General features: G+C 41.5%; 1 protein-coding gene across 2 annotated transcripts in view; it reads right to left on the bottom strand.

Annotated features, from left to right (window-relative positions):
• Positions 1 to 12,531: 12,531 nt before the first annotated feature.
• The window catches only part of LOC142144727 (protein regulator of cytokinesis 1-like), a 39,592-nt gene continuing 37,883 nt past the window's right edge, over positions 12,532 to 14,240 (bottom strand). For both annotated transcript variants that reach the window (XM_075203880.1, XM_075203871.1), the window contains one exon: positions 12,532 to 13,126. In XM_075203880.1, coding sequence (XP_075059981.1) covers positions 13,061 to 13,126 — 66 coding nt within the window. In that variant the 3' untranslated portion in view covers positions 12,532 to 13,060. The remainder of the gene's footprint in view (positions 13,127 to 14,240) is intronic.

Consider the following 14,240-nt stretch of genomic DNA (forward strand, 5'->3'; position numbering starts at 1 on the left):
GTGTGCTGCTTCAGCCAGGCTTGGATAGTATGTTCGGGGAGCTACAGGCTTACCTTGTCCATCCCTCCAGAGTCCTGAGGACTCTTGACCACATCCCTTCGCCTTCCAGACCGCCTTTTCCTGCAGGGAACACAAATCTTGCATTTCAATTAATTTCTGCGTGTCTAATGTCTGAAAAACCATCATAGTCTCGGTCGATACAGTCATAGGTTGCCCTGCTGCCCATTTAGCAGCTTCGTCTGCCCTGTTGTTGCCCAATGACACTGGGTCTTCTTCAAAGGTATGGGCTTTGCACTTTATGACGGCTACTGTTCTGGGTAACTGTATCGCTGTCAGAAGTCCTTTTATGTGTTGTGAGTGTGCCACTGGTGTACCTGCTGCTGTCGTAAAGTTTCTAAGACGCCAAAGGGCCCCAAAATCGTGCACTACCCCGAAGGCGTACCTAAAGTCAGTATATATATTGGCTGATTTACCCTCTGCCAATTCACACGCTCTCCTTAGTGCTACTAGTTCCGCCACCTGGGCTGACTGAGGTGGACCAAAGGGTTCAGCTTCTACCACATCCTGATCGTCTACAACAGCGTAACCAGTACATAGCTCTCCCGTCTCTGTCTGTCTATGACAACTTCCGTCTGTATAAAACGTAAAATCTACATTTTCTAAGGGGGTGTCACGTATGTCGGGCCTTGCAGTAAAGGTCTGATTCAGGTGTTCCATACAGTCATGCGTGTCAGTATTCTTGCCTAACTCATCATCAACCAGGGTCTCCTCACCTCCCACCCTTTGTGTCTCTCGAGACACATACGGAAGGTATGTAGCTGGATTTAAGGTGCTACATCGTTTGATGGTGATGTTTGAGGGTGCCATCAGGGCTAGTTCCCACTTTGTGAATCTAGCTGAAGAAACATGTCTGGTTTGGGCTGAATTTAATACAGCATGGGGTGTATAGATAGTTGAATTATGTCCTAATACTACGTCCTTGCTCTTACTCACCAGAAGAGCCATTGCTGCTACACTTCTGAGACATGTTGGGAGTGATCTTGCCACATTGTCTAATTGTGCACTGTAGTATGCTACCGGTCTGCTAGCGTCACCATGTTTCTGTGCGAGGACACCTGCTGCACAACCATCAGCTTCTGTACAAAATAGCTCAAAAGGCTTTTCATAATCAGGTATTCCCAATGCAGGTGCTCTCGTCAGACTATCTTTAAGATTAAAGAACGCTTGCTCTGACTCTTCTGTGTGTACAACACGTTCTGGTTTTGAGGAAGAAACTAGCTCCTGCAATGGTAATGCCAGAATAGAAAAACCTGGGATCCAGGATCTACAGTATCCACACATCCCTAAGAAAGTACGAATCTGTTTCTGGCTCTGCGACAGAGTCATGTGTTGTATGGCCTCAATTCTGTCGGTTGTCAGGTGTCTTAGCCCCTTAGTGAGGCAGTGTCCTAAGTATTTGACCTTAGTCTGACATGGCTGTAATTTATCCTTTGCCACCTTGTGCCCTGTTTGTGAAAGATGAAGCAACAACAATTTAGTATCATGTAAACATGACATAAAAGAATCAGAGCACAACAACAAATCGTCCACATATTGAATTAGAACAGACCCATTGTGGGGTTGAAAGGATTGCAGTCATGTATGGCTTGGGAGAAAATACTGGGGCTGTCAATGAACCCATGTGGTAGTCTGGTCCATGTGTATTGCACTCCCCTGTAGGAGAATGCAAAAAGGTATTGGCAGTCAGGGTGAAGAGGGACTGAGAAGAAAGCAGAACATAGATCAATGACAGTAAAATGACTGGCAGACGGTGGAATCTGCATGAGGATGACAGCTGGATTCGGCACTATGGGGAATTGGCTCTCAACATCTTTATTAATTCCCCTTAAGTCCTGGACTAATCTATAGCCCCTCCCTCCATTCTTCTTCACAAGGAAAATGGGACTATTTGCTGTACTGGCTGTACGAATTAAAATCCATTGTTGTAACAGCCTCTTAATAACAGGATACACCCCTAGTTCCACCTCCGGTTTTAATGGATACTGTGGGATTTTTTGAGCTATCCTACCACTTTTAAGGTTGACCATGACAGGGGCTACATTTGCCATCAGTCCAGTGTCCTGTCCATCTCTGGTCCATAGGGAACCTGGTATTTCCAGCAACATCCCCTTTACTTGAGATGGACTTTGTTCTATAACAGGAGAGTGTAACATTAACCTTTGAAGGGTGTCCAATATATCCTGTACCTCATGTGCGACCTTCTCGGGTATATCTAGGAACACACCATCTGAAGTACAGTATATGACACATCCCATTTTACATAGCAAGTCTCTCCCTAGCAAGTTAGTAGGAGCCGCTGCAGCCTAGAGAAACGAATGCTTAGTATGCAGAGGCCCGATAGTAACTTCAGCAGGTTTAGTTAGTGGATAATGTAACACTTTTCCCATTACCCCTATAGCTGGAATGGTTTTACTGGTCACCTGTAGATTGAAAGGAGAGGTTATAACAGATCGGGCTGCCCCTGTATCTACAAGAAAGGTTTGTTTCCTACCAGCTATGTCAACTATCATTGTTGGTTCTTCACTCTCTCAGTTAACCTCACTGGCTGTAGACTACAGGTATGACCTGAACCCTAGCGCTGACTATTGATTTCCCGCGCAGCATTTGCTGTTGTAAAATGCGCGGGTAGATGTGAGTCTTCTAGTTTATGTGAATCCCTCCTTGGAGGATATCTATGTGACCCTCCCCTCTGTGTATTGAGTCTTTCCTTTTTACAATCTCTCATGTAATGTTCTTCCTCGTTACAGTTGAAACACCTGATCACTTTAGGTTTCTTGTTATATGGGTTGTATGCTGGTGGTCGTGTATGCACCCCTTCTAGAGCCTGTATACTTACCGTCATTAACCTATCACTTTTCCCTTTTTCTAAAAAGGTTTTTGTCATGCTCCACAGCAGATTCCCTAAGAGAATCTACCGTGACGCCTCTCCAATTAGGTAATGTGGTTTGTACTCTCGTCTTTAAATTTTCTCTAAGGCCATCCATCAGTACTCCTACAGCTACCTCTCTGTGATGTGGGTCCTTACTTATGTTGGATATCCCAGTAAACCGTTTTATCGCTGCTATAGCTCTAGTGAAGTAATCTGCTGCTGTTTCAGTATCCTTTTGTTTAATGGTGAAAATCTTACTCCAATTTACTACTACTGGAAAATAGATGGCTAAGTGTTTAACCAAAAGAATATAGAACAAATTGTCAATCTCATCAGTCAAGGTGTCATCTTTCTCCAACAAACAATCTTCAATGAATTTTTGTATGTTAGTATTGGGAGGAAGACATGCCCTCAACACTACACGCCAATCCTTATTGGTTGGTTCGTGGGCATTTCCTAAGTCTTTAACAAATTTCTGACATTTAGCCAACTCTTTTCTAGGATCTGGGAATTCAGTCATAATGGAACGTAATTCTGATCTAGTCCAGGGACAATGCATTGTAACATTTCTTAAAGGAACTACACCATCCTTAGCCGGTTTCCCATTGGGAACTGATATTGTGCGGACTGGGTACGCACCCTCTGGTACACTGACTTCAGGGGACACTACAGGATTTGCTGGTTCTTGATTTAGAACGCTTTCACTCCTAGTGATCACGCTACTCTCACCTATCTCAGCCATTTTCTCATACTTGCGCTGAGCCTCTAGTACACTAACAGCATGGGCAATGGCCGAAATCACAGTGGGTTCATCTTCATTTTCAGGGTACAACTTAGCAATTTTTCTATTTTCAGTTTTAACAACGGCTGTACTTACCCCTCCCGCCACATAAGGTGGCGGGGGCGCGCTTGCGCTGAGTTCGCCACGCTTCTCAACGGTTACATCCGGCCTTGCGCGCGCTTTTTGCCACGCCTACTTCCGCTGTGCATTCGCTGCTCTGCCACGTGTTACCTTCCATTTGCCACAATTTTAAACAATCATGTCTATTTCTCTTTTTCGTTGACTTGATCAACCATACTTTATCTTTTACAGTATTTAGTACCTCTGCATTAAAACTTCCTATTGTTGGGAAAGGCCTATCACAATCTTTCGTCATCTTGACCCACGTGTCACAATACACAGTTGCGTATGCACCATATTTCTTACACATGAGAAACCTCGCTGAACCAATAGGGCCTTCCTTAGGCAGTACACTGACCATCTCTAGCGTATGCTTAGCACCCATGTTGAACAATATACCTTCTACCCGGAACACAGACACACCGCAATGCTCTGTTCCTTCCGGCTAACAATTTCAACTCTGTTGCTACAATCACAGCTAGAGATCTCTAATGCTCGGTGAACGTATTTTCTTTAGCCGCGTTCACTCGCTTTTCTCGCACCAGGCGAGGATCCCTAATACAGAAATATCACTGTGGGCCCCAAGGGCTATCAGCTCCTCGATACCCTGGCTCAACCACAAAAATCTGTTGAGTTTATTATAACTGGGAGAACAAAGTCGATACAATCAACCAGCCTTTCCAATATAATTCCTCCTAGCTGCTTCACCAATTCGCATTAAAGATGCGGTTAGATCGCACTGCCTACCAATACTAATTATTAACAAACTTTGCGATCTACTGGTAGCGCTTTGCGAAAACCCGGTTTTCGCATTCGGTATACCTGCCCTGTATACCGTCCTTCAGTTGGGCAATCCGCCTCATCAGACAGCAACTGAGTACAATGAATAATAACAGTGTATCTACGTTACAACATCACACACTATACACCTTTTCTGCGCAGAAAATCAAAAGTTCCCAACAGTAATAATATCTCAGAGGCTTTCACAAGTAATTATATTATGCACATATAATAACTATCAAGACGATTGTTTAACCACGTGGCAAATCTACCGGAAGTTCGCGTACGCACAGCAGGAAATACAGAAACGCTAAGCAATGCAATACAGTTAAAACGCACAATGACAGAAAAAAGAGAGTTTTCTCTTTTGTCCCTAGGTTCTAGTTAGCGTGCCCTAGATAATGCAAAACGGACATTCGGTTTCACAACACAGTAAAATTCAGGTTTTGAACACAATGCGTTCTTACCCGTTTATGACGCGTCTCCACCCTTTGTTGAGGAACCGAAATCCGTTGGTCTTGCGTATCGTCGGCAACGAAACCTCCAAAGCTCACGAGTCCCCAAATTGTTATGTGCGTATTGTCGCTCACCAATAACGATTGTCGAACCTCGATTTGTGTTTCCAACGCACAAAGATTTATTCGCAATAAGTAGAATAATATGCTCAAGCGAAGTAATAGTAAATACAGCCGTTACTTATCGCAGGCGCTCTGGATCCAGTGCAGTCATTCAATCCTGAAGTCTGGGGACAAGATGTCTGAACACTGGATCACAAGCTGCTGCTTATATACACACACACAGAAATACAGTAATACAATGAAGGTGATATAACTTGCATCTATTGGTCCAGGTTTCAGGAAGGTCTCAGGGGTCATCATTGGCTAGTTCATACAAAAGAATCCAAAGGAGGGGGTCATCTCTGCAGGGGGTATGCTCTGCTCTTCCCGCCAAGATTCCTTAGTCTTAAGTAGTTCATAATTCCCTATCATTCATAACTTGTGTATGCACTCTGCGATTCCCTCGCAGAGTGAACCAAACAGTAGGATATGTAACGAGGTTCATTATACCACTCATGATGTAATTCCTTCAACCTGTTCCGTGCATTTCACTAATCTGCATGTAACGCTGATATAACATAAATACTACTATATTTCGACATAACTGACTATGTGTTGCAACTACCATTAATATGTACTATTTTATAAGTATGCGTGTTTGTGCGAATATATGGTAAAAGACCAATTACTGTTGCTGCCAAGTGTAGTGGATGTGTACGCCCTTTCACGCCGCAGCGTGCCCTTGTATGTCGTAGCGTACCGTACGCATCTATTCAGACAAAGGCAACCAAGTTCGCTAGACTTTAATTGAAATGACTTTATCCAATTTGCTGACTTCGACACCTGCATGGGGGCAGATCCTGCCAACTGGCCTTCTTCGGCAGTGGCATTCTTTGAAGCCTTGAAACGCGCCTTTATTTTGGCTCTTGTCCTCAGATGCCCCAACCTGGAGTTGCCCTTTGTAGTTGAGGTTGATGCCTCTAATGTAGGTGCAGGACTGATTTGATCTCAAAATCTGAATGACAATCGTCTCCACCCATGTGCCTACATGTCCCACAAGTTTTCGTCGGCAGAATCCAATTCAATTAGGAAGTGGGAAATCAAGAGCTTTTGGCAATCATGTGGGCGTTTGAAGAGTGGCGTCACAGGTTTAAAGTTGTTACACGTCATCTCGGTATTAACAAATCACAAGAATCTCTACTATATCTGTTAGGACCACAGCTATTGATAAGCCTTTAGAACTGGACTAGTAGGAGGTCTTCACCTTTAGCAGTCGCCTTTCCTGTAGAACTATATATGTTTGCAGGTATTGAGATATTCCCAGGACTTCTCTCTATGGTAGTAGAGGCTTATCAGAATAACCACGGCACAGGGTAGAGAAACAAAGACTGGAGGTGGAATGCCGGGGACAGGCCTAGGTCATAGGTCCGTAGCAAACAGGCAGGTCAGGGTATAGGCAGCAAACAAGAAGGTCCAGGATTCTAGCAAAGGTCAGGGTCACAAGCAAAATGGCAAAGTCCAGTATTCAGGCAAAAGATCAGGGCTACAGGCAAGGTCCAAATGTTGAGGCAGGGTCACAAGATGAGATCAATCAAAAAAATGTCACATGATAGAGCAGGTCAGCAAGAACACAGACAGTGAACGCTATAGCTGGCATGGAGGCCTCCCTGACATACAGAAATGGACCAATGGCAGCCTAATTAATAAGACAAGCTTCTAAGGGCTAATGAACAACTTCGGTAAGCCTGTGCACGCTCCAGGCACTGTCTCATAACGGGACGCAGCGCTACACTATCCTGGAGTCCCGATCGTTGCCCAGGAGACAGTCAGAACGACGTCACCGGAAGTTACATTCTGGTCGCCATGATGATAGCCGGGACATGGCTGGTAAGTGAGTCGCGGCAGGTTAGTTCCACTGCAGCTCGTAACGATATGAAGTCAGCCAAGAGATTGAATTCCAGGCGTGCACAATGGGCTCTCTTTTTCACCTGTTTAAGGTATATTATCACTTTATGACCAGGCTCAAGCAACCTTAAGGCTGACGCTTTCTCCCTCAGCTTTGTAGCTCATCAATCTCCTATTGTGGAATATCCCCCCCGTCATTCCATCCTTGACTATACTAGCTGTCTTAGGCTAAGATTTGGGTAAGCATCTCCGTCAACCCCCAACATCTGGCACCTCCGGAAACTCTTGATTTTTTTTGTCCCGGATCATCTTCGGAAGATAGTGTTTTCCGCGTCTCGTGACAGCAAGACTTCCAGAGACTCTGGCATTACGAAGACCATCGAAAATTTGTCCTGTGTGGTTTGGTGGCCATCTTTGTCTGCTGACTTTGTCTACAGGGAATACATCCTCTCTGCGAAGTCTGCTCAAAAAAATAAATCTTCCAGAAAATGTCCTTCTGGTCAATTAATGCCTTTACCCATTCCTGTTAGGCCATGGACTTTATTGTGGATTTACCATGGTCATCAGGATATAATACTATCTGAGTAATAGTTGACAGTTTCAGCAAGATGGCATACTTCGTTCCTCCGAGCAAGCTTCCATCCTTGTTTGTTGAGCACATTTTCTGCCTCCATGGTTTTACTGTCAATGGTGTCCAACCGAAGTTCCCAGTTTGTTGCGGTTTTCTGGAAATCCTTCTGGATCTTGCTTGGAATCAACCTGTTTACATTCTGCTTACCACCCTCAGTCTAACAGGCAAACAGAAAGGATAAATCAGTCCCTGAAGCAGTTCCTCCATTTATACATTTCTAAATGTCATGATGACTGGGCCACTACTTCCCTGGGCAGAGTTCGCCTACAAAAATGCAGTGATTTCCACTGTATTTTGATTTCCAGTGCTATTTGTTCAAAGCGTGGAGTTAGATCCAGTAAGAAGTGCTGTGTTGAACGAGTGAGGAGAGGGGGAATTATTCTGAGTGCTTATTGAAGGGGGATTTGTTTTTCTGTGTGTTTGTATTTTTTTTTTTTCTGTTAGAGCTAGTGTGGTTAATTTGCAATATTCGTTACAGCTGGTTAGTGCATTGAGCTTGTGATTTACACTGCATTTTGATTAAAGTGTGGAGTTTGATCCAGTAAGGAGTTGCATCCAGGAGGGGGATTTAATCTGGAAAGTAGCGAAGGTTAGTACTTTTGAGTTCACTATAGGCTATAAGCTGTTAGTCTTAATAAGATGAGTGACAGCAAGCTTGATGATCTCATGCAATACAAATCTTGTCATATGTATGCACACTTGGAACAATTGTTTCAAGGTTTATACCTGTGAGAAATGTGAGCAATTGGTCACTTTGGAAACCCAGGTAACTGATCAAAAAGTAGACCATTGCAACATTGAGAGAGATTGCCAACCTGGAGCAGAGTTTACAGCTCACTGTTGATGCATTAGCTGAGCAGGGTGAAACAGACAGAGAAGAATGTACAGGTAGGCAGCTGGGTAACAGTTACTTGGGGTAGCAGAGGGAGGAAAAGGTAGGCCAGTTCTGAGCTAACCAATCTCAGCAGATTGGATGAAGATACTGTGGAAGGCAGTTCAGAATTAGTAGTTTGGCTGCTTCCTCTAGCAACTAGGCAAATGGTCTCTTCAGCACAGAGGACCAAAGTTACTCAAGTATCCAGGCAGATTGTGGTGGTAGGGGATTCAATTATTAGGAAGGTAGATAGGGCAATCTGTTACCGGGATGTCAAACAGTGTGTTATCTCATGGGTGCTCGGGCTCTGCCTATTGCGGATCGGGTGGATAGATTGTTGGGAAGGGCTAGGAATGACCTGGCGGTTTTGGTGTATGTTGGTACCAATGACCGAGTTAGAGGAAGATGGGGTGTCCTAAAGAATGATTTCAGGGACATTGAAGTTAACAGAGCAGTGCTTTTGCTGGCGGTGTACCCTTGGCATATAGGGCAAAGAACATGAGTTTTGTACTTCCCGCAAAATCTCTCTCAATACAGTTGCGGAACACTGCTCACCTTGGGGTATAGAGGGCACTGTGTGAGTAACGGCACTAAACTTGTCGAGCCTGCTTCCCGCACCTCTAAGACTGAAGCAGCAATAAGCTCTAAGTTTATTTAACTAACAAAGCTGCAAGAGGGTGAAACAACCAGCAGAAAACTCAACAGAATTGTCAGTACAACAAAAGGGTGGGAGCGCAGTGTCCAACTGTGTTGAGAAATAGTTTACAGTAAGTACAAAAATCTTGTTTTCTCTTGCACACACAGTTAGGGGACACTGCTCACCTTGGGGATGTTCCAAAGCCGTGGATGCACTTAGACTGAGCTGCATGTAACACTTTACGTGCAAAACCCGCGTCTTTGGATGCAAAGATGTGGAAGAGGTAAACTCATGAACAGAAGACGAGGTAGCTGCTCTGCACAACTGCTCAACCGAGACCCAATGCTATGGCGCCCAGGAGGCGCTAACTGACCTGGTAGAATGAGCTGTGAGAACTGGAGAACCCTCCGACAGATAAGCCTGAGGTATAGTTGCTGTAATCCATCTAGCTATTGTTTGTTTAGTGGCTGGCCAGTCACAATTACAAGCATCATATAACACTGAGAGCATCAGTCTTCCTAACGGAAGCTGTAGAATCCACATTGATCCGCAAGTCTCTTACCACATCCAGAGATATAACCGAACTCTGACTACTAGATTGTTATTCCTGCATTGTCTCAGGATTCTCCATGTCCCGTTTAAAATGAACTCTAGAGACCACTTTTGGCTGAAAAGATGGCCTGGTACGCAAAACAGCCCTGTCGTTATTGCAAATTAGAAAAGGAGAACAGCAAAAGAGGCACGCCAATTCAGACACATGCCTCACTGAGAAAATAAGAACGAAAACCTTTTATGCAGAAGTTTCAAGATCCTGAATTCAGTAGTTTGAACAGCAACTTCTGTAAAGCCGTTAACATGAAATTGAGGTCCCATGGAGCCACCAGAAGAACAAAAGGTGGTTGAACATAAAGAAAACCCTGAAGAAACATCTGAACATCTGGCATTAGGACCAGCCTCCTTTGGAAATGAATAGACAAAGCAGAAACCTGAACCTTTGTCCAAACCTCCCTGCAGGAATTCTAGCACCCTAGCTAACAGGAAGGAAGCAGTCGCTACTTGTTTTCTCAGACCAACCAATACCTGCTTTCAATATACGATGGTAATTCCTAGAATACGTGGATTTCCAAGCTTTGATGATCGTCTGGATGACCCTTTCCGAGACCCCTGTCTAAGAAACAAGGATTCAACCACCAAGCCGCGAAAATGTAGCCGTGCTAGGTCCTAATGTAAAAACGGACACTGGCTGAGGAGATCTTCCCTGAGAGGAAGATGCCAAGGATCGTCCGTTCCCAAACTGAGAAGGGACATCCCTGGTTGGGATTCCCAGTCCGTAACCACAAAACCAAGGACTGACAAGTCACTGGTGAGACACAAAAAATAAATAAAATTGTAATTCCAGGCGAGGCTCTTCCATTTGGCAAGGATTTCATATTGGAAGGGCTGTTCATGAAACCAAGCAAAATTGTACTGCCTTGAAACAGGACATCACAAGTCCAGTCAGCTTCATACACTGAAGGATGGATACGTGCTTGAGGGACAGCAAAATTTTCACTTGGAGTTTGATCTTCTGTATCTTGCCCACAGTTAGAAAGACCCTCTGGCATCTTGTGTCAAAGACAAGACTTAAGACAACCATGAATTTATTAGATCATACTTTAATCCCACCTATACTACCCACACTAATACACCCTCACAACGGTCCCAATGCGGAGCCAAACTTACTCACTCTTGTTTCAGCTGTTCCCTCTTTTAAACAGATGGTAAGCTCTCATGAGCAGCTTGAGTGTTCCCTACAGTTTGTTTTCATGGCTGTTATTTAGTTTGTTTACCTAGTATGTCCCTGTTTTATATATTCTCTGTTCTCCCCACTGTCCAATGTTGCAGAGCACTGTGGCACCTTGCAAATCAATAACAATACTACTACAAATGAAAGACTCTGCAATTAGTTCACATTTCTACTTCATGTCAAAATGACAAGTACAACAGACACACTGACACCTGCAATGCACAATTACAATTTAACGTCTACCTTTGTTTAACATGGCTAACCTTACCACTGAAATCATGCTAAAGATTCTGCAGTAAGCCAGACCACCTTACCTTTGTCATCACATGGTGTATGCCAACTGTGTCCCCATGTATAACAAAGCTGCTTTTGGTCTCCAAACACAGCTGATGGACTCAACACTGCCCACATTTTACATTTCTACATGATGATTCTAGTTTTTAAAGTATCGAGATAAAATAGATGCAAGATCAGCAAAAGAATACACAAGGGAAATGGTGGTTACTTTATTCCAGTTAAAACAAAGGTTGTAGAAAAATTATACATGGTAAATAAAAAGTTGCAGTTTATGTAAATCATTATTTAGTATATATATGTGTGTATATATATATATATATATATATATATATATATATATATATATATATATATATATATATATATATATATATATATATTTATTTATTTCCTTTGGGTTAAGCATCAAATTAAGCAGGTATAACATTCAGATGTTGAGATATTTATCAAACAATCCTCAGCCAGATGGGCCATGCCTTTGTTTAAAGAAAAAATGGTTCTTTCATAATGGATGCTAGATAAATATATCCCACACTCTAAAACCCTGCACTCATGGTTTTTTCTTAGGTTTATGAAAAATAGATAAATGCTGTGCTCAATAACACTAAAATTTTGGCTTCTTAAAATTAGGCCAACATTGCGTGATATGAAGCTGCCATCTATGTACAGTAGCAATTCCCATGAGTGCTAACTCTGCAAAACACAAAAGCCCATAGACATTACTCAGACAGGATTTGGCATTAGAAAAGACATACAGATTTATAAAATGCCAAGACTTAAAAATAATAATGTTAATATGGAATTTTCCTTACACTTTATAAGCAACATTCCATGTATAATTTACATGATTGACACTAATGAGGTCATATGCATTTAATATGGAAGCAAAACTTCTACTTAAAAAATACAATACCGTCCAGAATCTTCCAAATTTAAATACATTGCCCAGTGCTTTATACATGCAGAATATATTTTCTCTTTTCTTCATAGGCACAACTGAAGAACGCTCAATAAATTGAATGAAATGTATTTAAAGATGAAAACCAATTTGCAGTGTTTATCAAAAACTGAGCTTTACGGAAAAAAAATCAGGTCTCATTGTTTATTTTGTTTTACCAAATGGATGTCGACCAAGAGAACATGTAATTTAGAATCATGAAGGCTCTTTACATTTTCCCCAGCTGAATATAATTTAAACTACATCATAAAAAGGCAGATATAAAGAGACAGGGAACAATGTGTTAATTTTTCTCTTTATTTCAAAATATTTTAAATGGACACTGTACTTGCCATCTGAAGCACAGTATTAAGAGATGAGGCATGGTTAAGGGACCTTAATATATTATACATATTTGAAGTTGAATAAGAGAACAGTTTAAAAAGACATGATGCATTAAAAAATGTAACATATTTACAATACTGTTTGTATAAATATTTGCCAGCGCAAATAAAGCCTGTATGAGCACTTGCCGCATATGCACAATGGCTGCAACACTCTTATAGACTGAACCAATATCTGTAACACCCCAACCAATCAATTCATTATAAACCAGTCGCCACTTGGGTAATAGAAGTTACAGATTCCTATTAAATGAATAGGCTGCATTTTCAGGACAACTGGTTCAAGCCCCATAATGGCTGTCTCCACTCTTTGCAGGTGACCGATGTGCTTTAATAAAATGCACAAAGAGAAATACAAAACCTGCATTGCAGACCAAAACTTTTAAGACCAATAAGTGCATTTCTGCACCGTGCAGAAAAAGTTACAAGTTCTCATTTACTGTGGAGTTAAAAATGGCATCATTGCTGGATTTCTTGGAGATCTCCTCCTACAAAGAAAACACAATTAAAAAAACAAGTTAACCAGTTACTGTAATGAATATATATATATATATATATATATATATATATATATATATATATATCGCTATCTACACGTTACTGTAATGAATATATATATATATATATATATATATATATATATATATATATATATATATATATATATATATATATATATATATATATATATATATATATATATATATATATATATATCGCTATCTACACATACACTTGTTAACAAAAAACAGTTCACCAACTACAAAACCCAAGATACAAGTTGATCCAATTTTAAGGAGGTATTGTGTAACATTCACAAATGGTTCTGTACCATGACAGTAGTGAAGATAATTAAAATTCGTATGTGCCCATGTTATGTAGTCTAGTACAAACAATTTTCTGGTATCAGCCATTTTTGGAAGGGACAGGCTCAATACAGGTCACAAAGTCCATATTTTAAACAACACATAAATCTGCCCTCTAACACAATGTTAAAAAGTAACTACATGCAATAGGATGTTTTCAAATTAAAATTATTAATGTTGGGTACTACAGACTTATTGAAAACAGAAGCTCTGTCATAAATCAACAAAGTCTTCATTTGTAACCATGGAAATAAATTGTAGACGCAATGACCGCTTCCGTGGTTACAAATGTGTCAGATATTGCCATGACGACTGTTAAATCGCAAGTGTCGATTTAGTGTAGTCCAATATCAAGTATAAGGATTTATTTCAGTAAGTTGTATTACCCAGTTTAGGAATTTTTTTTTAGGCAACCTGATTTTATTTTATAATTTATTTTGTATTTAAGTGGATTTACTTAGGATAGGGACACATTTAATATGAATTAATTCAGCCAAAATACAAAAAGAGGATTTTTACTCACCGTAAAATCAATTTCTCTTACTACACTGGGGGACACTGCGTTACCTTGGGGTATAGTAGGTGGGACTGGAGTTAGGCACTTATAAACTTGTTTGTTCCCCTGACTCCTCCCCCACTATGCCCCTCCTCTGTAGCTGACTTCAGTTTTGTATAACAAAGCCAGGAAGAGAGAAGAAGCAATTTAGAAAGCAACAGCAAAAATAGCACTACTTTC

This window comes from Mixophyes fleayi, chromosome 1 (assembly GCF_038048845.1).
Source record: "Mixophyes fleayi isolate aMixFle1 chromosome 1, aMixFle1.hap1, whole genome shotgun sequence".
NCBI classification, from domain to species: domain Eukaryota; kingdom Metazoa; phylum Chordata; class Amphibia; order Anura; family Limnodynastidae; genus Mixophyes; species Mixophyes fleayi.